Source organism: Actinia tenebrosa, unplaced genomic scaffold (assembly GCF_029948245.1).
Source record: "Actinia tenebrosa isolate PJP-AT-01 unplaced genomic scaffold, QUT_ActTen_1.0 PGA_scaffold3__52_contigs__length_22856419, whole genome shotgun sequence".
In the NCBI taxonomy this organism is placed as follows: Eukaryota; Metazoa; Cnidaria; class Anthozoa; order Actiniaria; family Actiniidae; genus Actinia; species Actinia tenebrosa.
The window spans coordinates 790,369-816,822 of record NW_028292580.1 but is presented as its reverse complement, the minus strand read 5'-3'; the positions used below and the strand labels follow the sequence as shown (position 1 = coordinate 816,822).

The following is a 26,454-nucleotide window of genomic DNA, read 5'->3' as shown; positions in this document are numbered from 1 at the left end:
ACGCACTATTTGACCCATAGGTATTCGTTATAAGAATAGGTAGAATTCTAAATGAATTGCTAGCACATAACGCAGCTAGGGAAACAAAGATTTAAAGTAATTTTGAACTTTGACCGCCATGTTTTTTTTCGATGGGTCGCCGATAGTCGCCTGATGTATTTCTTCCTGCGTAATGATTGGCTGGTTTTTGATGGACTGTCAAAACGCGATCACCTGGTTCGAAAGAGCACAGTGAAGGTTATTAGTATAAATACACAGGTGATTATTGAAAATCTCGCGCGCTGATTGGTCGATAAACTCAGATTATTATTGATATATATTATTTTTATTTTAATATTTTAAATAATTTTCTATGTATTAAGAGCTTTTTATCGGTATATAATATATTACAATAAGTAATTACAATTACTAATTTCTAACGTTTACCGAGTCACACTCAACCTTACGGACGGACGGACGGACGGACGGACGGACACAACTCGATGACATAGTGGCTTCGCCTCTTCGAGGAAGTAGCCACAAAAACCGGTTCTCGTCCGATCACCGAAGTGAAACTCGGTAGGGCCAGCGTAGTACTTGGATGGGTGATCACCTGGGAATAACTGGTGCTGTAGACTTTTTTTCATTTTATTCCCATTGAGTTTTCAATTGCTTCATTTCACTTTATTCGTTCGACTTTTATTTTTTTCACTCTATTCATTTCTTTTCTTGTTTTCTGTTTTGGTTTTTTTTTTGTTTTTTTTTTTGTAGTGTTATTTTCTACCTTTCTAGAAAATTTTGCAGGCGCTGAAACCGTGATGCAGCATAAAATAGCTTAAGTAGTGCAATTTCTTCTGTCTACGGCCATACCACCGAGAAAAAACCGGTTCTCGTCCGATCACCGAAGTGAAACTCGGTAGGGCCAGCGTAGTACTTGGATGGGTGACTACCTGAGAATAACTGGTGCAGTAGACTTTTTCTATCATTTAATAATAATAATAATAATAATAATAATAATAATAATAGTAATAATAATAATAATGTCTTTATTAAAGAAATGATAAAATACATATCATTAACGTGATTACAATCATAAAACTAAAAAACTGATTAAAAGATACTAATTACTAAAGATTATTCTATTTACAAATGAGTTTTTAAAACCTTGAGAATTAACTCTAGGTCTTATAAAATATGATTTCCTTAAATTATATTTGGACGTTTGTATTTTAGGCGCTATGCTATGCAAAGAATGGTCACTACTAACCGATTTCTTATATAGCCTGTGTCAAATTTATTTAAAAGATCCTGGATATTATAATGGTATGTTGTATAATTTCGTTTGTAATAGCGATCTAAAAAGTTTTGTACGGTGGTAAGCTCCGGAGGTGATGCTCCATAAACACTAAGACCATAAATGAGTTTTGATATAACAATTGTTGAAAATAAATGGTCAACTTCTTTTTGTGTATATCCTTCCTTTCTAAGGGATCTTATAACAAATAAAGATTTGTTTATAGCTGTAATGGTATCTTTTACATGAATCTACTATCACTCTGGAAAGTAATACCTAAGATTTTAAGAATGCTACACTGAGGAATATTAGAAATAGGCTGAAAACTAAATTGGTCCATTCCTTTCTTAGTAAAAATTATTTCTTTGCACTTAGTAGGATTGCATGACATACTATTATTTGAGGACCATAACATGAAAGAATTAACATGACTGACTGAATTATCAGTTAGATTTCCATTAACACGGAAAACAGGAGATACAATAGTACTATCGTCTGCATATTTGATTAACACTTCCTCATCAGGACTGGAGGAATCAAATATCATATGACCCTTACGGCCCTGCTCGCGCGCTCTAATAAAACCATTGGAAAAAGTCACGTGATGGGGGCCGGACGGGTTGACGTAAGCTGGCCGGAAAAACCCGTCCGGCCCTGCTCAAAATCCGTCCGGCCCTCTTCGGATGTAACTATTAAATTTCATTTAAAAAGAAGCTAAAATGACTGACAATTTAAGTGAACAGGACGAAAGCGAATTCTACTATCCAGACGAGATATCTGACACTGAACTGGCTCAGCAAGCGACATATTTTGAGTCAAATCTGCTCAATGACGGTGAAATACAGAAACACATCCGAGCACAACAGAAAACAAGTACAATCAACAAAACTAAGTATGACATGAACGTACTGAAGCGCTTTTTACAAGAATGTGGTGAAGAAAGAGAAATTGAGAATATCCCTCCACCTCAACTTGACAGTCTTTTTTCCAACTTTTACATAAAGGCAAAAAAGAAAGACAATACTTTGTACGAACCTGATACAATGTCGTCCTTCTCAAGAAGAATCCAGCGATACCTCGACGATAAAAATGCAAAAGTAAACATCTTAAAAGATGAAGAGTTTAAGCTTTCCAGACAAGCCTTGATGTCCAGACGACGAGAATTAAGAAAAGAGGGCAAAGGAAACAAGCCAAATGTTACTGCTCCTCTGACAAGCAAAGATATTGATGCTATTTTTAATGAAAACGAGTTTGGAGTCCATGATCCAGAGATCCTTTCCCGTACTATGTGGTTCTTGATTACTTTGCACTTTGGTCATAGAGCACGACACGAAGCGAGACAGCTGAAGTTTGGAGACGTACTTTTGAAGAAAGATGAAATAAACAGGGGCGGCGGAAGCGGGGGGCCGGGGGGTGCACTGGCCCCCCCACTAGATTTTTTGGGGGGTCTGGCCCCCCCAGAATATAATGCCTCACACACACAAAAAAAAAACGCATGAGATTTGGTTATGATTACCATTATTTATTATTTTGATATTACATAATTGTCTGTATCTAAAAAAGATACGATATATCTAGCGACGACTTGCATCATTTTTGTATCTCAGCACAATTGCAAGTGGTTTAATGCGCGCAAAATGTTACTGATTGAAATATCACACATACACGTTTGTAATCAAGCCAAACAGGGAGGGGAGGGGGGTCATTTCAAGGTACCGTGAAATATTGGAGTGCCCCCCCAAAATTTTTCAGCTTCCGCCGCCCCTGATAAATGGCGAAGAGTATGTAGAGTGGTTCCAAGAAAGAGAAACTAAAACCAGACACGGCGATGAAAATGAACATCAGAGAGCTTTCCGACCAAGAGCTTATGAGAGCGGCGACAAGAAATGTCCTGTGGCCTGCTATGAGCAGTTTGTTTACAGGCGTCCCGAATAAGCCAAAAGTCCAGAAAGTCCGTTTTTTCTTGCTATAAATCATAGAAGGATGCCAAATGATCAAGTTTGGTTCCTAAACAGACCGATGGCAAAGAACAAGATTGGCGAATTCCTGTCTCAAGCAACAAAAGATTTGAAGTTCACGAAGTCAAAAGCTGGTAAAATTACCAACCATTCCGTACGTAAAACTGGTATCACAACACTCCTGGATGCTGGTGTTCCACACAACATTGTCGCTCAACTGAGTGGCCATAAGAGCCTTAAAAGCCTCGACAGTTATGCGGTTGCTTCTGAGAGCCAACAACGAAACATGTCGAAGATACTGAGTGGTGTTGAAAACGTCAAGCACGAAGCCAGCAGCAAGCAATCATGTCTCTCAGCGCAACCGACTACAAGTTCAACTGCCGCTGCAGGTTCTTTTTTGGGGGGAGCAAACATTGGAGTATTGAACATTCAGAATCTTGTTCTTTCAGGCCATTGAAGAAAGCTCTAGTTCGTGTCTGGTCAAACCCAAGAAACGTCGTTTTATGATCGAGTCAGATTAAGAAGACTAACTAAGTCTAAAAACGTTGAAATTTGTCCATGAAAATACTTAGAGTTGACATAGACATTCTTGAGTTCCCAAGCTGCTATTTTCCCCCGACTTTTGACCAAATAGCTATTTGTGAAGTGTATTAAGACAACTTAAAACTTTCAATGTATTAAAAACAATTTTACTTCTTGAAATGTGCCTCGTGTTTACAGTGACTGTTAAATGGCGATAACAATTTGGTCATATGATAAAATGCTTATTGACTGAGTTGGGTCGGGCCGGACCGAAAAATATTTGGCTCTTGGTCATTTGTACGGACCTCGCTGCGCTCGGTCCGTACGACATGACCTCGAGCCAAATATTTTCCCGTCCGGCCCTCCCACTCAGTCAATAAGTACATAATCATTAATAAAAATTCTGAATAGATATGGTCCACTAACTGTTCCTTGTAATGTCCCTCTATTTATGTTTTTCCAAACTGTTAAATGATTGTTACATATAGTTCGCTGTTTCCGATTATATAAGAAATTTATAAAGCAGTTGATTAAGTATGGGTTCAGCGGCATTTGTTTGAGTTTTTCAGAAAGTTTATGATGATTAACGTAATCAAAGGCTTTGGCTTTGACTCTCACAGCTTTACATGTTGTATCATCTAAGGCAGCTAAGACACGATGTTGTAATTTAATCAAAGCGTTAATACAATTTCCTCCTCTCCTGTAAGCAAATTGGTTATTATTTTATGGCAAAATTTTCTGTAAACCGCTTTTTCAAACTGTCTTGCAATGATAGGGGTAATGTTTATTGCACTTCACTTGTCAATTGTTTCATTTCATTTTATTCGTTCAATTTTTAATTTTTCTAGTCTATTCATTGCTTTTTTTGTTTTCTGTTTATTTTTTTCTACCTTTCTAGAAAAGTTTGCAGGCGCTGAAACCGTGATACTGCATAAAGTAGCTTAGGTAGTGCAATCTCCTCTGTCTACGGCCATACCAGCGAGAAAAAGCCAGTTCTCGTCCGATCACCAAAGTGAAACTCGGTAGGGCCAGCGTAGTACTTGGATGGGTGACCACCTGAGAATAACTGGTGCAGTAGACTTTTTTTCATTTTATTCCCATTGAGTTTGCAATTGCTTCATTGTCCCAAAAACTCAGAACTTTAAAACTTTAGCAAGAATTTATTTTGTTTAAATAATAATAATAATAATAATAATGTAATAATAATAATAATAATGTCTTTATTAAAGAAATGATAAAATACATATCATTAACGTGATTACAATCATAAAACTAAAAACTGATAAAAAGATACTAATTACTAAAGATTATTCTATTTACAAATGAGTTTTTAAAACCTTGAGAATTAACTCTAGGTCTAATAAAATATGATTTCCTTAAATTATATTTGGACGTTTGTATTGTAGGCGCTATGCTATGCAAAGGATGGTCACTACTAACCGATTTCTTATATAACCTTGTGTCAAATTTATTTAAAAGATCCTGGATATTATAATGGTATGTTGTATAATTTCGTTTGTAACAGCGATCTAAAAAGTTTTGTACGGTGGTAAGCTCCGGAGGTGATGCTCCATAAACACTAAGACCATAAATGAGTTTTGATATAACAATTGTTGAAAATAAATGGTCAACTTCTTTTTGTATATATCCTTCCTTCCTAAGGGATCTTATAACAAATAAAGATTTGTTTATAGCTATAATAGTATCTTTTACATGAAGGTCAAATCTACTATCACTCTGGAAAGTAATACCTAAGATTTTAAGAATGCTACACTGAGGAATATTAGAAATAGGCTGAAAACTAAATTGGTCCATTCCTTTCTTAGTAAAAATTATTTCTTTGCACTTAGTAGGATTGCATGACATACTATTATTTGAGGACCATAACATGAAAGAATTAACATAACTGACTGAATTATCAGTTAGATTGCCATTAACACGGAAAACAGGAGATACAATAGTACTATCGTCTGCATATTTGATTAACACTTCCTCATCAGGACTGGAGGAATCAAATATCTCTAAATCATTAATAAAAATACTGAATAGATATGGTCCACTAACTGTTCCTTGTAATGTCCCTCTATTTATGTTTTTCCAAACTGTTAAATGATTGTTACATATAGTTCGCTGTTTCCGATTATATAAGAAATTTATAAAGCAGTTGATTAAGTATGGGTTCAGCGGCATTTGTTTGAGTTTTTCAGAAAGTTTATGATGATTAACGTAATCAAAGGCTTTGGAAAAGTCCATACTAAAGACTCTCACAGCTTTACATGTTGTATCATCTAAGGCAGCTAAGATTAAAATGATTTACCTTCTCATGAAAATAAAACAAAAGTGTCTTACAATCGTTGTAGTGCGTTTGGAAAAAGTTATTTTGGAGTTGTTTGTCGGAAATATCTTATTTTCGCTCCGAAAAATGTTACAAAGTCACTCTAAACCATGAATCAATCCCCTCCCCTCCCCCGTGGTGTTGGTTTGAGTTGACATGTAAACGAGGCAGTCACGTGGTATCAGAGGAGCAGTCGACGAGAAAAGTTGTTGTGTGAATATCTTCTGACTAAAAATCCTTCTATAATCCTCAAATATGCATCTTTACGGACTCATACTGCATCCTAAAGGTAAATAACGTATTATATTAGCCATTTATTGTTTAATTTATTTATTTAGAGCGATATTTTAGAGTGGAATTGACCGTAAAGAGTTCGGTTGCTTGTAGCCATGTTTTGGCGGGATTCATTCTCAACAATTTAGCTTCAAGTTGAACGATTTATTGCTTGAAAAAACTGAAATATCCCAAATATATTATTCTTTAATGCTTCTTTGGGAACTTAGCAATGTTTTATGGTAAATTATCTATATTCTGTGCTATTTTGTTGGATTTTACGGCCTCATCAAACAGACTATTGAAGTCAGTTTTCGTTCGGCGTTTGATTTTTGTTTGCGCTTGGAATCTTGAATGAACTTGGAGTCAGACTAAAATACGAAATAAATACAAGTCATTATGAGAATAAGAGACATCAGCTATGGCAAGCCGTTACTGCCAAAAGGGATCGAGATTTTTTTAAGGGGGGTTGAAATTTTTTTCTTTGTCCAGATTAACTTTTTAGCGATCGAAATATATATATACACTGTTCAATTTTTTTATTCCAGCCTCAGTTGCTGCTAGCGAGTTTTTCTGCTTATTCTCGCTAGCGAGTTTTATCGAGGTGGAAATTCTCGCTAGCGAGTTTTTGAACCGAATTCTCGCTAGCGAGTTTTATCGAGGTGGAAATTCTCGCTAGCGAGTTTTATCGAGAAGATTTGCTACACAGGAAGCCCAATAATAAGTTCACTGATGACATCATAGATTACCCATGATTCATTTCGTTAAGCACATGGTTCTGTAATTCAAAAAAATCCTTCTTTGCTTTCTTCGCCTATTTCTTACGTGTTTTACCCTGCTGTTTTTGTTGGCTATGAATCCAACTGTGCGTAAATTGCTGGAAAATATTGCGAAACTAAGCGAGGAGCTACAAAAACCAACTTCGGGTTCACAAGCTGTTCAAGAACGGGAGGTTTCTCAAGCGTTCGGGAGGTCATCTTCACAATCTACTTCATCGCCATCATCGCAAACTAGCAATGCCGCGGCTTCGAGTTCTTTGGCTCAGGGATCCACTTTATTGGCGAGTTCCAGTCAAACCCAGAGATTTAGGCTTGGCTATAACTTTATGAGAAATAAAGGCGGTTCAAAATCAAGACAAAAACATAAAGTCCAAGCAAAGAAGGTGTTTTTGAAAGATGTTGTGTTACTTGGGGGGCCAAAAGATAGTGTAGTACCACGGCAAGGCACCAAAGTTCTCTTGATGGAAAACAAACACATAGTTTCAAGTGTGGAGTTTGACAAGAACTGGGATCATTCGACTGTTGTGGATAAGGTTAAAGGCTTGTTTCCCGACAAGCTTGGTGAATTTGATGAGGTAGAGTTATTGATGCCTGTTCATCACAAGCTTATGGTGCCTCAACTTTCTCCTGGTCAAACTTTAAGTGCCCAGCTAATTCAAAAAGTTTTTAAAGACAAGCCCATCTATGTAAGACCTCCGAAGGAATTACTGGAGATTTACGAAGAACCCCCAAGTAAGAAGAAGTACGAGGAAATTGAGGTAAAGTTAAGCTTAATTTAAAGCCATGAAAAGTCATAGAAAAAGGAATTTGTATTTCTGCTTTATTCTTGAGTTCAACATGGCCATCGATGTGAAAAAGCATCTTTATATTAGTAATGGAGAAAAATTCAGCGTTCTAACGCAAATAAAAAGGAGTGGATTTAGCAAAAGCCATGCACAAATATTTTTAGCTGAAAATATTGGTGTATAATACCTAACTTTCTTGATAGGGGGAGGGGTGGGCTCACATAAACTCTGCCCTTGCCAAAATGATTTTTTTCACTTCCCTCTGCACTTAATTACAATTATCTAATGTTTTTTGCCATTTTTGATTACCAGATTCACAGTAGTGGCGATGAAAAAAATGATGATAAAAAAAGTGATGATGAATTTAAGTACTCTGCATTTCAAGGTGTCCTTAATAATTACTGTATTCCATTAGCCATTGTTACTCCTCATAATTGCAATGCATACAAATTTCCCTCTGCAGCTCATGTAGAAAACGAAAATATTTATTATACTTCAACCTTAGCGGTTGCAATCGGTGTGTTTTTAATAAACCTACCTATCTATATATCCATCCATCTATCTATCTATCAATTTATCAAAACCAATTGCAAAGTAATGTTTCTTTCTTCAGATCAAGCTGAATCAGCAAGGCCTATAAGTGAATCTATTGCAGCAAGTGGTACTGTAATTATTTCAAATTTTACTCAAATATCATTCCAGAACCCTTTGAAATAAGTTTAAGTGCAATCCGTTATTTACTTCAGTTGAGATATCCTTGACCAATATTAGGGTTAGTTTATATTTTCCTCAGAACAATCTGGATTGGCTGTTGAGGAATTAAGAAATGTAACTGGTAATGTAACCATTCATGTTAATCCATTTAAATTCATAATGTTAACGCCAGGAATGGTTTCTAATCAGGTTAGACCCTTAGCTAAATAAGTATGAAATGTAATGATCAGTGCTTGCATTGAGAATTTTTGTTAATATTTCACAATTAAAACTTGGGGTTACTTTGTGTTTAAAATAACTTAGCCCAGTACAAGAAATTTACTTTTTGTTCCTTTTCCCAGATCAAGCTACACTGCATAATGATGAAACCGCTGATAAAAATGGTACTGTATGCACTCATTGCAGAAGTATAAAATTTTTAGTCTATTTAACTAACTGGAGCCAGTCGTACAAAGGCTGAATAAAGTTATCCACCAGATAACTTTATCCAAATGTATAGTATTTGTATAGATTTCATCCACTGGAAAAGGATTTTCAAAGAACGAGCAAAGAGCTATAGGTACTACTAAGTTTGGCAGATTTTGGTCCAAGTCCATTAAGTTTCCAGAATAATTTGTCCTTCTTAACAAAGTAAAAACCTAACTGCAGCCTTTTCATATGAAGAAAAGATTTTAGTCAAAACGAGAGAGTATATCTATTTACAATCAAAGTTCTTTCATTCCAGGCAAAAAAAAAACTCATGTACTATATAATATTTTTTTTTAAATGACAAGAATGTTTTTTATTCCTCAGATCAAAGTGAACTGCCCAGCAACCAACACACAAATCACTACCATCATGACTCAGAGACCCCTACCCCATTACCTACTGATGTCAGTTTCTATGATGCAATAATTGAGGAAATCAATAAAAAGGAACTCACTGATCCTGTAGAAATCTTAAGACTTCTACAAACACATCTTGTTAAGGGAAGAGATCTAGATGTTGTTGATGTAAGCAATAGCTCAGAAGGTGCCACAAATTACATTTGTGTAGACCGTGAGAACATTCTGAAGACAACCTTTTCAGAACTAGAATCCATTGAGAATTTTTTGCTAACATTTGAAGTAGACTTCATGGGAGAGTTGGCCAAAGATTTTGGTGGGCCCAGAAAAGAGTGGATCCGTCTTGTAAATGCTGCAATGAAAGACAAGTACTTTGACAAGGGTCTGAGAGAGTACCTTTCTGATGAATATTACTATGTAGGGATTATGCTGGGAGTGGCACTCCTGCAAAATGGCCAATTGCCAACTATTATTCCTGAAGACATGATTAACCAGCTGATATACCCAAGCATCAACAAGTGCATTGTCAACCTACAAAAAGGGCTTAACAAGTTTGGATTGGTTAGAATTTTCCAAAGAAAGCCTGTGTTACTTTATCTCCTCAAACCAAGGAGTGAAACGTTGAATGCAAAAATGTTGATTAAGTTGCTATCTCCAGTTTTTGCCCCAGACGGTTCTACTGCACATTCCAAAGAAAAGGAGGTCTATGCAATTTTTGTGAAGTACATCAGGCAAGTTGCAAGTGGTAGACGGGCACCAGTGATGTTGACTTCCATATTGGCCTTCGTCACTGGAGCAGAAGAGGAGCCAGTTCTTGGTTTTGCCAAGCATCCAAGTATCACATTTGCCCATGGATGGACAAACGACCTGGTAATCTGGCCTTTGTTATTTGCTTCTATTATTTGGAGTTCTTAAACACTATTCATACTTTGAAGTGATGAATGGTGCTTGATGACAATTAAGGTGTCCAAAAATTGGAAAAAGAAAGAAATGGGTTGTATTTTTGATGCGTTGATCCCAATAATTCAGCCAAATAATGTTTCCTAAAAATCTTAGCATATGTTGGGGGGATAGGGCAATTTGGTTAGCATAAGGAAATGCATGTCTACTTGAAATCTTTGGGATGATGATGATAAGACAGTGATATCTAATACCATACATTTTTATTATACTTCAGGCATCAGAAAAGTCTGTCTGTTATATACCAACAGCTCACACCTGTACCAACAACTTAGTCCTTCCCAGAGGACCACTTCTCAAAGTTTTACCTTCTGAAGAGAAGCTGTTTGAACTGTATGATCTAGCCTTTGCCAACAACCATTTTGGTGTCATGTGATTATAAAGATATTTATTCATACAAGAGACTTTTTGCTATTCATGCCATAGTTAATACTTTGCTTTTAAGCATTTATCATTATATATTAATGTTGTGTTCAAGTTAATGGAAATATTCCCATGCCTTGGCTAAGTGGCTAAATTGCTTAATGCACTGAGTGTCAATACCTATTAATAGGCTAGAATTGTTTCCCTAATTACATTGTTTTGTTTACATTGAATTTTCGGATCAAGCAGTTCACTTTATTGATTATTACTGTATGTCTAGAAACAAAAACTGTTTTTAAACAGTTCAAAACAACAAGCATTACATTTATAATATCATATAACACTTTGGGGTTTCAGATTAAATTTTATCATTTTGTTGCTGACATATGTTTTGCTGTTTCACCATGTAGCACTAGATTTAAAAAGATTATTTGTTAAGGAAAAGATAGTTGGCAGTACTTAATAATAGTAAGTAATCATTTTGTGGGAATAAATTTTTATATCTATTTAGAGTATCAATCCTTATTTTACAAGCATCAGAAGGCACATGGTTATGAACACAGCCTAAACAAAGAATCATATTCTTTAGGGAATGACACATGGCCTGAATCTTGAAAAACAGTGTAACGCAATGAATAGGGTTTATCCAGATATTCACTTAAGGTTGGACGTGCGTGTGGAGGGAGGAGGAAGGGGAATAAGATCGATAATCATGGTGTTGATAACGTGAATCAAGAATATTATGCTTTGAAGAATTCCAAACCTTGACAAATCATTATTTCTACTAGCCTTCATACTTGTTTTGCACAACGGCATTCTATTCTAAGGTATCAATGAAAGAACGTGTAGCACAAAAATGATTAATTCCAGAGTCACCATCATCAGTTAATGGATTTACAGTTCTTTCTAATTGTGCCATTTCAATCTCTCCAAGACTAAAGAGACACTCAGGGACAGCAACGTTGTTGACATCAGAAATGTCAAGAGGCATTACAGTGTCATAATCAATTCCATAGCTGTCAATATCAAAGTCCAGCACACTGTCACTAGGGTTTGCTATCATTCCAGAATTCCAGAGAGCAAGTGGTGAACAGTGACTTGCTGTTCGCATGCCATGATAATTCCACTGTTCATTAAATTCGTAAAGTGACCTTGAAATACGGGGGAGATAAACATAGTGGAGAGCAAAGATGTCGATTTCATCATTGGAGTTGAGTATTCTGTGTTGTTCCATGTGTCTGAAAATGGCCATATAGTAATGGTTGACAACACGATTGACCTCCCTCCATAGCCTTTCAATCCTTGTATTGTGCACACTCCTGCCAGTAATAAAACTGCCTCTCCCTGTACCGCGACATGCAACCATGAACCTTGCTACATCCCAGTTCTCCACACCACAGTCACCTCTAACTCGACTAGGAATACCATAATTGTCTACACCTTGTTGAAAAAAATGGAGTGCAGTTTCAGCTAAGTTGTTATTTGCACATTTCAGGAAGATGATTGTTCTACTGTAGCCATCTACACAGCCATGAATTACAAAACGCCAACTGATCAATTTATGATTAGTGTCAATGTGCCATAAACAGTTGGGTGCTGGGACATTGTAAACACGACGTTGTATTGAATTGTTCCTCCTGAACGCCCTACCAACAGGATCAAGGTGGTACAATCGCTCTCTAATCTTCCAACGTTGAACGTACACTCCCCTACTCTTTAGACTTCCACGGATATAGCTTTCTCCTGCTCCTGGAGTGAGTGATGCTACTTCTTTAAGGACCTCATCCAACTCTGAGTTTGTAATCTGTGAGAACGTCCGGTTTAAATTAAATTGCTGTACTCGTCGGTACAGTGTTCGTTCACTAATATTCAAGCAACAAGCTATTTGGGACCATGTCATCCCGGTTTCTCTCAGACTCTCCAGCTGTTGCTTTGTTACTACAAATTTTGGGCGCCCCATGGTCTCCTCGGTGGGAAGCTGGTAGGTCGATTCATGGATTCATGGCTTTCCTCTTCTTTCTCGGCTGAGGATAGCCATTTATGGTAAGAAAAGTCATATAGCTCTTTTACCAGCCGGAGATTTTCACTGTCGGTAGTATTGCTATCTTGGTTGTCGTTATTGTTCTTAAACTCCAAATCATAAATAATTCCTGCCAGGATGCCTAAATAGTATTCCAATTCCCTACGGCGATATTCAAGTAGTAGCAGGTCAGTACAACCTTCCAGTTGCTGCAAAACTTTATCAATACCAACGAAAAACTCCTTTAGTTCTTCTTTGTGTGAGAGCGCCGCCATCTTTGATATATCACTCTGACCCAAGCCCTCCATACGCGCCAGTATCACGTGTCATTGAAGCATGAAGAAAACTCGCTAGCGAGAATTTCCACCTCGATAAAACTCGCTAGCGAGAATTCGGTTCAAAAACTCGCTAGCGAGAATTTCCACCTCGATAAAACTCGCTAGCGAGAATAAGCAGAAAAACTCGCTAGCAGCAACTGAGGCTGGAATAAAAAAATTGAACAGTGTATATATATATTTCGATCGCTAAAAAGTTAATCTGGACAAAGAAAAAAATTTCAACCCCCCTTAAAAAAATCTCGATCCCTTTTGGCAGTAACGGCTTGCCATAATCAGCTTTCTTCAAACCCAAAGATTACTGCAAGTCCTTTGAGATCGTAGGGTGAGACCTTGCCTAAAGTTCGTTTTGGAAGAATAGATAAATAAACTTTTGTCGATCAAAGTTAGAAAGAACTGTTGCCCATGACTCTTCAGCTTCACCTTCAGAGTCTTGGGAGTGAAGGGTTAAATAAATTATATTTTTGGAGATAAAAACCGATTTTTTTTTGCAAGGATTTGGGCAAGCAAGCAATGAATCATCTCAAAATCCTGGTATTTTGGTTTCATTGAGGAGATATAACAATCTCGTTGTCACACAACAGTTTTCTTCGATGCTAAAGCTTTTGACTCATTCGCAATGTTTCTCTTACTAAACTTGTAATCTTACATTTGATTTCTCTTACTTCATTTGCTATGAGATTAAAATTTATAAAAACTATGTTTTGTTGAAATACATGTATTTTATTCGGATACCAACAGACTTCAGTACTTGATAAGTGAAAACACCCAGCAGTGTTGGTAACGTTACCTTGCATATAGGGGCGCCTTGCATATAGGGGCACTTTCCATAAAAGGCCATCGGTTGAATGATATATGATATGAATTGTATACTGCTGCAAACGGAGCGATTATAGAATACAGGGCCCACTTCAAAGTAGTCTGGCGAGCCATTGGCTCGCCGGCTCTGCAGTCAGGGCCCCAATTTGAGCGTTGTTATATCGAGGTGGCTTGGCGGCTTGGCAGTCTGAGATTAATGGCGGGCTTCCTGTGCTTTTTCCAGAGACTAGCTGGCGTGGCTCGGCGGCTCGTTGGCTTGGCAGTCAGTGTTTGAAAGAACGAGAAAATATATTGATAAGTCCGTAGTAGTATGTTTTAGTGGCTCGTTGGCTCGGCAGTCAGTGTTTGAAAGAACGAGAAAATATATTCATAAGTCCGAAATAGTATATTTTAGTGGCTCGTTGGCTCGGCAGTCAGTTTTTGAAAGAACGAGAAAATAAATAAATAATAAAATAATTCAGTTGCCCAATAAGTAATAACCAATATGATTTAATAGAATAACTAAGAACAAATACTGAACCACTTTTTACAATCAATCATCTAAAATATCATTTTAAAGATCAATAAACCTCAGTGCACTATATTTTACAAAACGTTGTGAATTATAAATCTTCCTGAATTATTACAATGTAAATGCGGGTAATAAAAATGCAAGTTAATAAACTAACATAAAGAGAAATGTTTTTGATTTAAAAGTCATAAAGTCCTGAATCGGACAGTGCGTTTTGAATATTTGCTGTTATTAGTCTATTTAAGGGTTCCTGGTACTTGGTTGTGTACTCCTCTCTTGTGCACAATGCGTCTACTGGCCATACAATAATATCTGATGGCTTACTCTTGACGTATACGTCAGTCTTGTTTGCACATCTAGGAATTCTTACTCCTACTAGCTGACCAAAGTCCTTCATACTCTCAGCATGTTGCTTGAATTCCTGCTTTTGTAATGAGGGACGTAGATGTCTAGGGCCGTACTTCTTAAACCATATCAAAATCATTGCATACATTTGATGACATTTGATATTGGTGACCGGGACATGATTGGATCACTATTGCGCTTGTGCAGTTTACTAGATTTCAAAGATGGCGGACTGAGGAAAAAGAATATCATGTCCTCCAAACCGTTTCATGGACGAACTCCGTGAATATAGTGAAGAGAAACCTGTGAGAATATATCGAAAGCCAAAGGTTGACAGAAATTTGTATGAAGTAGAAGTGAAGGAAGTAGACAAGGACAGAAAACGGCTAAAAATTCATTTTGTTGGATATGGTGACGAGTTCGACGAGTGGCGTGATTATGACGTTGAGGAATATTACTTTCCTTTTATTCGCCTTGAAAATAATTTTGTTCCCAGCCAAGTATCTTTGGAAGACAGAAAAAATATATTTCACAGTCAACTGTATCGTGCTATCAAGAGAAAGCTGTGGTCTGGTTGTAGGGACGATCCTGAGATACGAATCGAAATCAATGTTGATCCCGATGTATTTTCTACAGGACTTGGTCAATTAAGCAACAGTACTTTACAAAGAGGGAAAGAAGTTTATACTGTTCAGGACAACCGAATTTTAGATGGATTTCTAGGAACAAAGTGGGACGAAAGGATCTTAAATTGTAATGGTGATTTTGCTTATGTCGAAAACAACACTGCTCGATACTGGATCTCAAAGAAACACCCAATAGAGGAGTATAAATATATTGGTGATAAATATGTTAAATCTGAGATCGAGGACTCCTTTTTTGCTGTGTTTGCATTTGTTAGAGGTGATGGCAACAAAAGACAATACATGCAAAGGAACTTAAAATAACGTGTATTTATTTATGCCCTAAATGGATATTCGAGTGAACACTCAAACTCAAAACACTGATATATATTGTTTGCAACTGAACTTGTTTATAAAGTGCATTTCTGTATCCACTTATTGTCTACCTTCTCAAGGTGTCCACAGCAGACTGAATAGTCACATAGTTTACATTGCTTTGTGCAGGTCTTAATATTATGCCCATGATCTTGACAGTTGGAACATCTTCCAGGATTTTTTGTTCTTTCACAGCCAGCTGCCTCCAAGAATTGAACTCTATTTTTCTTTAAAAATAGCTGTTTTATAGCAGAAAGTCCTCTGTGGTTTGAAAAGCGAAAGTAGTCCTTTGAAGCAATGTCATTGTACTTTTCCATGCCTTGTTGATTGAAATATGCAATGTTTTGATACAGTTTTAAAAATTCTGGCACATGATGATAAAATGCATGCATGTATGGTGTTACATCTTTTGCTTGGTAAAGGAAAAGGAATTGTTCGAACCATGATTGTATTTTTTCTTGAAGTTGCTTAATTGATTCATGTGTAAGGAAATCAAGTTTTAAATCACCAATGATTTCAATAAAATCACTCCAGAGTTTCTCTATTCTGTCAACATTGTTATAGTTTAATAATAGAGAGTGGAAATTGATGTGCTGGAAAACACGTAGCTTTTCAGGTCCAGTTAGATCTCGGTACTCTAGCTTTTTGGTATTAGGCTCCACTCTCCATTCAAAAGAAATTCCTAGCTATTTAATAAAATTTTCATATGCAGCCATATGTTTGAACTTTTCCCTATTGAATCCATTGGGAAATGTTTTTGTTTTATCAATAGCATCTTGTTTTCTCAGTTCTCTAATAAGTAGTTCAATTAGGTTGTCGGATATTCTCAAAAATAAGTGCAGAGTATCAATAATCACGTCATCCATAGGAATAAAATCAAAGAGAGGAGTGTGCTGACAATCGAACTTCCTTTTTTTTGAATCTTGGGATATATCTTCACAGGTCCTAGCTCCATGTTTCTTATCAGTCATAGACCAAATTTTGCTAGTGTAATATCTTTTATCCCTTGGGCACTTACACCACAAACAAGCATATTCTTGGTTTGCTGGCCCCAACCCACAAATACAAGCTAGAAATTTCCAATCTCCACCTAAGAAATATTCAATACTATAGTTCAAGTTGTCTACCTGAATTTCCTTTAACTGAGCCATTTCAGACTGCAAGTCTGAAAGACTTTCTCTTAGATTGTCATATGTTTCTGTGGTTTTTATAATTGCCAATATGTAATTCCCCTTTTCACTCATTGCATTTTCTTTTTCATTTAGAATAGTGTAAGTAAAATTGACAATCTTGAGTCTCTTTCCAATATTAGTTCCATCCCCACTTAACTTGATCTTTATGGTAGTCTGATCTTTCAGGTCTCCTCTATCTTTCAGTCTTTTAATTTGCTTCTTTATACTATCTTTGAAGGTGGTCTGTATTCCATCTGTCTCTCCTGGAGTAGGAGTCAACTTCCACTGTGCATTAATCTCTGCAATCTTTTTCTTAATTTTATATGTATTTGGTATATCAGAAGATTTTATTGATAGCTCATTCCAGGCTTGATTTGAAATATTGAATTTATCTTTTATATAAATCCATAAATTAATATCATCAATATCTTCATTGGTAAGGGTTTTGGCATTGGTTTCCGTGAAAGGAAGTTTGTTGTCTTCATCAATGAGATGGATTGTGTCATATTCTTGGGTCTCAGTATTGAATACTTCTACCTTTGTTGCTATAAAATCATACTGTCCAAGAAATGAAAGTGTTGAAATACTTTGTTCTTTTATTTGGGTTTTAATTCTAGCCTGGTGCCTATATGTGTATTCGTGGAAGCTTTTATTTTTTTGTGGACCTCTCTTTTGCTTGTTAAGTTTAGCAACCTTTTTAACTATATTCTTAAATCTTTTCTTGTAGTAATTTGCAGATTTTTCTGATTTTGCAAGAGCTTTTTGGAGTTTCTCTTGAACTTTCATCCTTTTTGCCACTTCATTCACAAAATCTTCCTCTAAGGCTCTTTTCTGTCCCCTAAGTTCCTGGTTTTCTAATTGAAGGGCACATTTGTCCACCTCATTATAGTAAACAGTGAAATCATATGTAGTTTTCTTCCATTGATTTAGAAGCCTCTGTACACATGTGCCTCCCTTCTTCCTTGCAGCTTTTACTTTCCCAATTAAAATACAAATTTTCTTTCGAAATAAGTTGACTATGCGGCTGTTAATAATTACCCCTCGAATTCCAGATTTGTTTAAAATTTTCTCTATAAGTTCAGCAATAGCAGTTTGCCCTTCATCTTTCCTATCATCTTTTGTAATGCTATATATCAAATAACTACAAGAATAAAAAGAAATCACTGCATTAAAGAAAGTAAGCTGCACATTTATTGCAAGCACTAACAGAATATTCAGGCTTAAAATTCCGATTTTACATGAGAGAGAGAAATTTCAGTAATAAGAAATTTAAGGACTTACGTATTGATTCTGTAAGTAAATGAAGCAGAATTCTGTCCGAATTCAGAGTTTGCATTGCTATTTGTATCGTTAAAATCTTCTCCAACTGCAGCTACAGTCATACAGACAGCCAACAGAATTAAACAGACGAGATATGGATATTTAGAAGCCATTTGCCCCACGCAAAACTCAATAAATATAGCCGATCTTGGTATCAAAATGCGGGAAATTTATTCAAAATTTATATTCTGGCGGTAAAATCGAATTTGGGACATGCGTATTCAAGTTATACCCAGTTTTTCGCGACTTGGTTGACTTAAATGTAGGAACGCCTAGTTAAAAATGTCTCCAGTCAGCATCCGAAAATTAAAATTTGCCCCACTGAAATCAGATCACAATGACTTCAAACCGTTAACAGTAAATGGTAAGATATCACTTAACTCATTTGTGGAGGTAAATTGAGGTTATAATCTATTATCATTGTAAAATAGTCAAAAGAGCCTCCAAAATGGTCGTGTTTTTGACTAAAATACCAGATGTCACGCCACCGGAAATCGATACGTAAGCTTTTGTCCGCAGTGATTTTGATATGGCTTGGAAGGTGACAAGTGGTCCAGAAAATTTCAATATGGCACTTTGAATTTCACTGGCAGTGGGTTGGGGCTTCGTTGATTCTTTTGCGTTGTTTAAAATAGAGTGGATAAATTCCGTGAACATTGCCTTCTGAGAATGGAGGTAATCGACGTATGCCATGGACTTTCTGTAAATATCCTCGTTGATTTCCTCACTGCAGGTCATTTGGTCATTTTGTTGGAGCAGTGAAGTTACACAGGCAGTAATAACATGGATTGGAATGGCCAGTCTAGCCACTAAGTCATACGACTTCGATTTCGGTGGTATGTCCCCATTCTTGATTGCTTCATTAACTTCATGGACATGTTGCGTTTTCAAGGCCTTATATATGTCCATCGCTGCATTACTAAGTGTGTAGGTGCGTGTGATGTTATGATGCATTTGCTCGATTTCAGTAAATAATCGATCAAAGTCTTTGAATGTTTGATTGTTCAAGTATTCGATGCTTTGCTCTTCTTCTTGTGGAGTAGGTTTTAAGGCAAATGGCACTGTAAAAAGGAAGCGATCTATCAGACCGTGTCCCTTGTCCATACGGTAAAGGACAGTTGCCGCATTCTGGATCTGAGTTGCACCAAGGATCGAAAAGGTGGTATTGGAGTTGATCTCTCTAGTGGATTCTGTGGCAAAATGGTAGGACGATCCCTCGCCGCTCCAGAGCTTACACAATAGTTGGACGTTGCCAGACGCATTGTCTTCATCGTTTTTCAGTAGCTTGTTCAGTACATCGAACAGTTCAGGCGAGGCAAGTAATGCTCTTCCTTGTTTAGATAGAGTTTTAACCAATCCAGACGAAGTGGTTGTGCTTATCAATGTTTCAGCATTGATACAGTCCATGTTTTTAAGTCCTTTCAGGACAGATTCGACGGCTGGCGATTTTCCTGTCCCCGGATAACCAACAAACATCATGAAGAGATTAATTGGTTGTAGATGGTTGGATATCATCAGGCTGGCATCTTTATTGGCAAGTAGATAGGCTGTTGACGTTAACAACGAAGGCACCAGGTAACCAAGAGAACTTCCCATCGAGTAAGCTTTATGTTTTAGAAAGTTGAATACAGGTTCTGGAAATAACTTGAAGTAATCATAAGGAATACTCGATACTCGCTGATGAAAAGAAGCCCAAGTTGCTTCACTTTGACAAGACAGACGTAAGATAGGATTTGACATGGTGATTCAGACTGACTATAGCTTTGTTATTACTGCCGATAGAAGTAGAAAGATCTGGTGGTAGTCACATATTTTATAGTGCATTTCAGTTATTGTTAATTTGTCAGGCCACTGCTTGCATCCGAAACTATTGTTTGACCAATAATAATTTCAAAATGGCTTTTGTTTAATGGCTTTATTCTAATTATTAAATTAGCTAAATAAACTATCACCTTCAGATTTCTTCTTTGACATTTAGGGATACCGTCCCAGCACCTATTGTTATGCAACAATACATTTGAAAAGCTTTGTTGGTTTGCTATGGGCCGGTGCACCTTGTAACAGCTAAAAAGACAAAAAACTGATAAAATAAAGATGTCAGCCGCAAAATACTTATTTGTAGGAATCCCAAGAGACACGGGAACGAGCGAAATAACAGGTGCAAGGCCATATTGGTTAATAAGAGTTTAGTCACTACTAAGACGCGCGTTGTAATGAATGATGTAGTATTTATATTTCAGATATTTGATTGAATGCAATATTAAAATTATGAAGAACACAGCGAGAAGTAACACAATAACATACAATCATTTGTGTAAAAAGGATAGAACTTTAACACGACATGTCTATTAAATGGCAATTATTGAAGTACTTTACATGTTATCAAAAAAGTGTGTAGTAGTAAAGCTTTTAATTGTAAAATATAAAGAATTAATGTCTTAATTATTGCAAGTAGCAAGAACATTAATACAGAAATATGTCATGACATGACTGTAGTGTAAATAACAACAGAGATTTACATGAGTCGTTTACTTCTGCATTCGTTTGACGACTTGTAAAGAAGTATTTTCATTTTGATGGTTTGTAAGTGCCGTTTAAGTAAATGTACATTCAGTGATGTAGATCAAAGTAGAACCAACGATGTTGATGCTTTTCAACGTTTTTATATAACCAAACCAAAGTCTCCCTTGGAGAAATATATTGATAACCTAAAAGAAAACTTGCGAGATGCTAAAGAAAGAGAATGAAGAGTCTCCGAGTGGCTGCAAGAACGCTCTGAAAAGAATAAACAAAGTCAAATTCAACGTGAGGGACTGATGTGTAGAAATTTTCACCACAGGGAAGGACATAATCGCCTGAATTGCCCATACCATAAGTGTGATACTTTCTTTCATTGTAGAGAACTGACTAAACACCCTGAAGTAAAATCAGAAGTAAAAGAGGTAGAGCGACAGCAGTGAGACCTGGTCAAGGAGATTTCATTCATTGAAAATGATTTGAAAGTAAAACAGGCAGCTTCTGCTTCGATCAAAGAACAGTATGTTTACAAAGTCAGGGCTTCTCTCATTGAGAGCGATCCTACCAAATACTTAAACATCGGTGCCGATGGAACACAAGTGGAGAATTGGTTTCAGTTGAACAAAGATTCCAAAAAACTTGAAAACATTCTTAAAGGCAAAATTCCACCTCCTGGGTTTGACATACAAAAGGCGCTGAATGAAACTGACCAAAATTTGAGTCAGTCTGTCCCTAAAAGCGGTAAAGCAAGCGTACGAAATCCATATCGAAGGCTTTGGGAGGATCGAGGTGTTAACTGGCCGACTGCTACTAGTACAAGTACTAATACTGCTGCGGTATCTGATGATTACCAGCTGGCCCTCGGGATTCAAAGAAGTTTAAATGAATGAACTTTTTGGCATATACTGATGTTGACTATGTTATATGCTGTTGGCTGATGATGACTGTAAAATTATACTTACTTTAAATGTTATGTTGGTCATAATGAGTTAATACCGTTGACTTTCACTATGGTATATACATACCGAATTCTAGTTGAATTATTTGCTATGTCATGATATTTTCACGAATCGTTTTGCAAGAAATCTACTATACTGCAACGAACAAAATGCCACGTCGCGCCATAGTTAATTACAAGCCAAAGTGACCAAGGGTAATTTTGTCCTTTTTAGGGATATTTTGAATTCACCAGCATGCCTGTGACTTTCTCAAACATTGCGTCAAGAAAGTTGTCATGTAAATAAAATGCAATGATAAAAAACTATGTGCATTTAATCTCCATTCACACATGTTCACACGCATATTTCGAGCAAAGAGTCGACGAGATAAGACAAAAACTGAAAAATGTAATAAAGTACAATTCAAAGTCATTTATTTGCTATTATCTATTAATCAAAATAAGAATATATTTTGATAACAAAGCTCTCACAAGTTTAGAAATCACGCGAAAGCTGAGTGAATAAATTCGTACATGAGACGGGAAATTTGTTTGCATCATAGTTCACATCGCAATGTAGTCAGTGTGTCTATAAAAATTAACACAGTCATTTACACTTACGTATTCTAGCGATTCGTAAATCCCTTCATGAACATTTCTACAAAAATTTTCTTTTATATCGTCCCTTTTAGCTATACATTTCAGTTTATTAAAAAGAAGTTCGTACGGGTTATCAGTCACGCAAGAACCAATACTATATTACAGTTACAATGTAAATAATTCACTCAACACATACTCTAATAAAGGATCCGCTAGGATTCCTTTGTTAGCTCTTTTAGTTGTCAAAGTGAAGACCTTTTCATTTCCTCTTTGTTCTTTGTGATTTCATCCAATACTGCATACAACTCTAATCCTTTGGCAATCTGATCTAGCATGGGAATTTTTGGCTTTAAATACACTTTGATATACACCATAGTTGATAGAGGGGAATGGTTAGGAAACCCTTTTGTTTTGGGTTATGATAACATGGCGATTTAAATAGAATAAATCAAATTTTGGCAAGATTGTTGTCAGAGCTTGTCAGTTCATGACCAAAATGGCCCATTACATTGTAATGCAACTTCCCATTAAAAAAAAATAAATAAAAATTAGATGAGATTTAAAGAGCTTACTCATGGTGATCTCAATTACTTACCACTGTCATTTTCATCCTCACAGATTGACGATTTCACCATTATATAATCTAGTCGTCCTGTGCGCACTTTTTAAGGCCACATTATCATAAAAGTCATATCCAGTTTTATTGAAAGGTAAGTTTCTTAAAAGCATGAGTCGCGGTCCTAACTCACTAACCTCCAACATTTTTAGTGAACCTGCAGCAGAAGTCTCTGGAAGGAGATCATGTACGGTTGACTGCCTTGATCTTGAGGGGTTTCTGATGGTGTATCTACGCTGATGTTATTGGCGCCATTTTTCCCGCCATGTTATCATTACAAACGAAAGAGTTTATATGGGTTTTGAGCTATAAAAAATCATTTGATTTTATAAAACTGTTCTTTTTAAGTTTTGATCGAAGGCTTGTCGCAAGCATACCAAATGAGGTAGCAACTACCACTACGTCTTTCTTCTTTTAACCAAATATATGAAAGGGAGCCTTTTTCACTTCTTTAGTCTCCAAGATCTCACCAGGAAAAACTTGGCAATGTAGCTGTTTAAAATTTTGTTTTCTACCATTTGGCATCAAGCTGTTTGGAATAGCGTACCAAATTTTCAAGAAACCCAGTGAAGGACCGAAACACACAAGTCATCTTAAATTGGTGCTCTGCCTTGTTTTGAAGATTACATTTCAATTTCCTACAAATTAAAATAAGCTTTTATTGGGATTTAATTCCAAAATTATTCCATTCATTATAGCTCACTTTCCTCACTCACACTTTCATCTGGTCTATTATATTCTTCTCCTGAAGCAATTTCGGGCTCAAATTGATAAGGAAAAGCCATAATAGCTCTTATCGTAGATGAGCATGACACCCCAACAAAACAGTGGTATCGTGATGAACGTAGCATCAAAACGAGACTATCGGGTCGAGCTCCAGATAATTTGCTAAGAAATTTACTACAAATCTTCGAGAGATCACTGCATTTTGATAGATATTTTTGATATATGAAGAATTTTGTAGTCTTTCTAACTATGGTCAAACACTATATAGCTTTTGATGTATGGACAGAGTTTTGAAGGCAGAAGGCAAGGAATTATCGTGGCTTTGCTACCATTGATAACTGTAAAAAGTGTATGGCTCATCAGTCAAAATACGTAGAGATAACTGAGTTACCAAAAAGTCTTACATTTATAGTTGGCATTTCGAACATGAATGCTTTATTAAGCCACTGGGATGACAGATAATTGATTTAAAGCCGAGATCTTTGCAGTCCAAAATTTTTTTATACTGTCCACACTATGCGAGGAGGCTCTCAGTAAAACACTGCATACGAGGGCTCTAATAGTCTATTAGTACAACAGTCAATTTCGTTCTGTAGTTCTCAAGTATGTTAAGAAGAGTTGTTTGAATCTTAACTATCCTATCTTCGTTCAGAAATAGAAAGCCAATAGCTTTTATACACTTATAAACTTACAGCTATGAAGTTTTTTTCTCTAGGTTGCCCCAGCTTTGTTGGTCAAAATGCAATTCATCTTGGAGACTGTCAACTCCGTGTTGTTTATTGAAGCCAACCATCTAGAATAAGCTTGCTTTCACGGCTCAATGATAAGTGTAAGTTCCTTATCTTTAAAGACTTAGTCATTAATGTAATATATATGTTTTTAGTTTAATATATATCGTAATTGGTGATGACCTTTCACTGTCTTGACGATGTCCTGATTGAGTGTTGTCATCACGGACCCATTTTTTGATGTTAGTTTGTGTGTCTCGTGAGCCAGACTTGTGGCCTGTGTTTCATCACTGAAGACAAAGTTTCTATGAGTAGCAGAGGCAATTTCCTTGCATCTTTTCCGCTCTGGCTGTGAATTGAGCCTTGCGTTCTTTTTATTTTTTAATTCTTTCAGTTTCTTGCTTCCTGGCTTCTGTTGTTTTCTTTGTTATTTTGTTTTGGTTTTGGTGACCTTTATTTTCTTCATCTTTCTCCAGAGCAATTCTTGATGTTTTTCGTGGTCGCTTTTTGGCCGTGACTTCATTCTCCATTTGCTCAGCAACCTGTAACACACTGCAGTTCCTCCTCGTTATCTGAAATAAATATTTTGTGATTTTGTATATCACTCAAGTCTCCTGCTACAAGCTCTAATTGTTGCGCTTTTAATCATCAAATCCATCATACTAGAAAGTCTATTATTTCCCTGTATTCCAAACAATAAATCAAGGTATATAATCAAGGTATAATAAAAAAAACAAGGTATAAATCAAAATTTTGACTGTTTAAACCTAAAAGCTGCATAGTCAACATTTCAAGTTTTTGTGGCTAATTTTAATTTCTAGATATTTGCCGCGCCAAATGAGTTTGATTTAGCTAATTGTTCTTTTTTTTTTTACCAAGTACAGGTAGTTAATTTTGCTTAATATTCTCTTCTATAGATTCCTATATAGTAATTTTGTCAGGTAATGCGTACTTTCGCGCAAGTCAGCTATGCTTTGAAGTACGCAACCCTGAGGATAAATTGATAGGAATTCACATACCAGGTCGGTATTTTTTACGGAAAACTACGTTATTACACAAGAAAAATGGCTGAACTCACAGGACTCGTAAGCCCTCGCAACCATTAATAGCTCTCAACAAAGTTTTCAAAGATGTCGGTTTTGATAATTATATATTATGTTTGTGAGGGCTTACGAGTCCTGTGAGTTCAGCCATTTTTCTTGTGTAATAACGTAGTTTTCCGTAAAAAATACCGACCTGGTATGTGTAACGGTTGTTTTCCTACATCCCACTTCTGACACCAATGAATAAGTTAACTTGTAAAGAGTTTTATTCAGACCATAGTAATCTAAACTAAATACAAAGATGGCGGACTGCACGAGGACTGGCGTACGAACTACGCATGCGCGAAGATGAATAACGTTTACCGGAAGTGAAAGGTTCCGGAAGTAAAACTATAACAGACGACTACCCCAAATTGGACATAATCTTCAACTCAACATGCCGCCAAATACTTTCCTTCTGGCCAACGGTGGCTACCCTTCAAGATATCCTCTCATCACACCTTTCCGTAGGATAAGGGGGCGTTACAACGCTTTGCAAGCACAAGCAAGCCATGACCACAGACGCATCAGAGTACATGTAGAGCACCGTATAGGAGATGTCCGCATCTACCGAAGTGTACCTGGACGTCACGGGCGATTTCGTCAGAGGAGATACCTCAGTCCTTTGGTCACTGATGTCGTTATCGCATTTACAAATAGAAGAAGGCACCTTATTGCACGCATGAGAGAAATGCTCATAGACTCACTGTAAGGACACGTCATATGCATGACCGGAGATGACTATCATTAAACGGCCCGTGAAAAAAAAGTATGAGTCTAGTTGAAGTGTAATAATTACATGCGCATGCACTAAATCCGTGATACAAATAGTAATAAACGAGTAATAAACGAGGCTTATTTGCATGCTATTCAATTCTCATTTTATTTCATGGTTTATTCCATTCTTTGTACAAATTGGATGTTTTACTTTATACGTGAATT

At 36.5% G+C, this 26,454-nt stretch overlaps 3 protein-coding genes, 1 long non-coding RNA gene, 1 other non-coding gene and 1 pseudogene across 6 annotated transcripts; 5 read left to right on the top strand and 1 right to left on the bottom strand.

Moving 5' to 3' along the window:
• Positions 1–835: 835 nt before the first annotated feature.
• LOC148907545 (5S ribosomal RNA) lies at positions 836–954 on the top strand. The gene has a single exon (XR_016120945.1). It is a non-coding gene; the product is annotated as a 5S ribosomal RNA (ribosomal RNA).
• Positions 955–1,992: 1,038 nt separating this feature from the next.
• LOC148907544 (uncharacterized) lies at positions 1,993–3,208 on the top strand. The gene is made up of 2 exons (XM_089035307.1): positions 1,993–2,631; positions 3,026–3,208. The coding sequence occupies exons 1-2, from the start codon at positions 1,993–1,995 to the stop codon at positions 3,206–3,208; spliced, it is 822 nt and encodes a 273-aa protein (XP_088891433.1).
• Positions 3,209–4,715: 1,507 nt separating this feature from the next.
• Positions 4,716–4,834, top strand: LOC116291731 (5S ribosomal RNA; annotated as a pseudogene).
• Positions 4,835–6,283: 1,449 nt separating this feature from the next.
• LOC116308119 (uncharacterized) lies at positions 6,284–25,148 on the top strand. Its single transcript, XR_016120867.1, has 4 exons — positions 6,284–6,377; positions 22,979–23,070; positions 24,418–24,531; positions 24,907–25,148. It is a non-coding gene; the product is annotated as an uncharacterized LOC116308119 (long non-coding RNA).
• LOC148907543 (uncharacterized) lies at positions 6,790–11,292 on the top strand. Of its 2 annotated transcripts, XM_089035059.1 has the most exons (6): positions 6,790–7,898; positions 8,238–8,310; positions 8,539–8,586; positions 8,981–9,022; positions 9,432–10,333; positions 10,641–11,292. In XM_089035059.1, the coding sequence occupies exons 1-6, from the start codon at positions 7,215–7,217 to the stop codon at positions 10,797–10,799; spliced, it is 1,908 nt and encodes a 635-aa protein (XP_088891185.1). In that variant the 5' UTR covers positions 6,790–7,214; the 3' UTR covers positions 10,800–11,292. The 2 variants fall into 2 exon arrangements, with proteins under 2 accessions (XP_088891185.1, XP_088891184.1); XM_089035058.1 differs by having other exon boundaries at positions 8,238–8,586.
• LOC148907542 (uncharacterized) lies at positions 10,795–12,766 on the bottom strand. Its single transcript, XM_089035060.1, has one exon. It carries the CDS (start codon positions 12,744–12,746, stop codon positions 11,604–11,606), a length of 1,143 nt encoding a protein of 380 aa, XP_088891186.1. The 5' UTR covers positions 12,747–12,766; the 3' UTR covers positions 10,795–11,603.
• Positions 25,149–26,454: the final 1,306 nt, after the last annotated feature.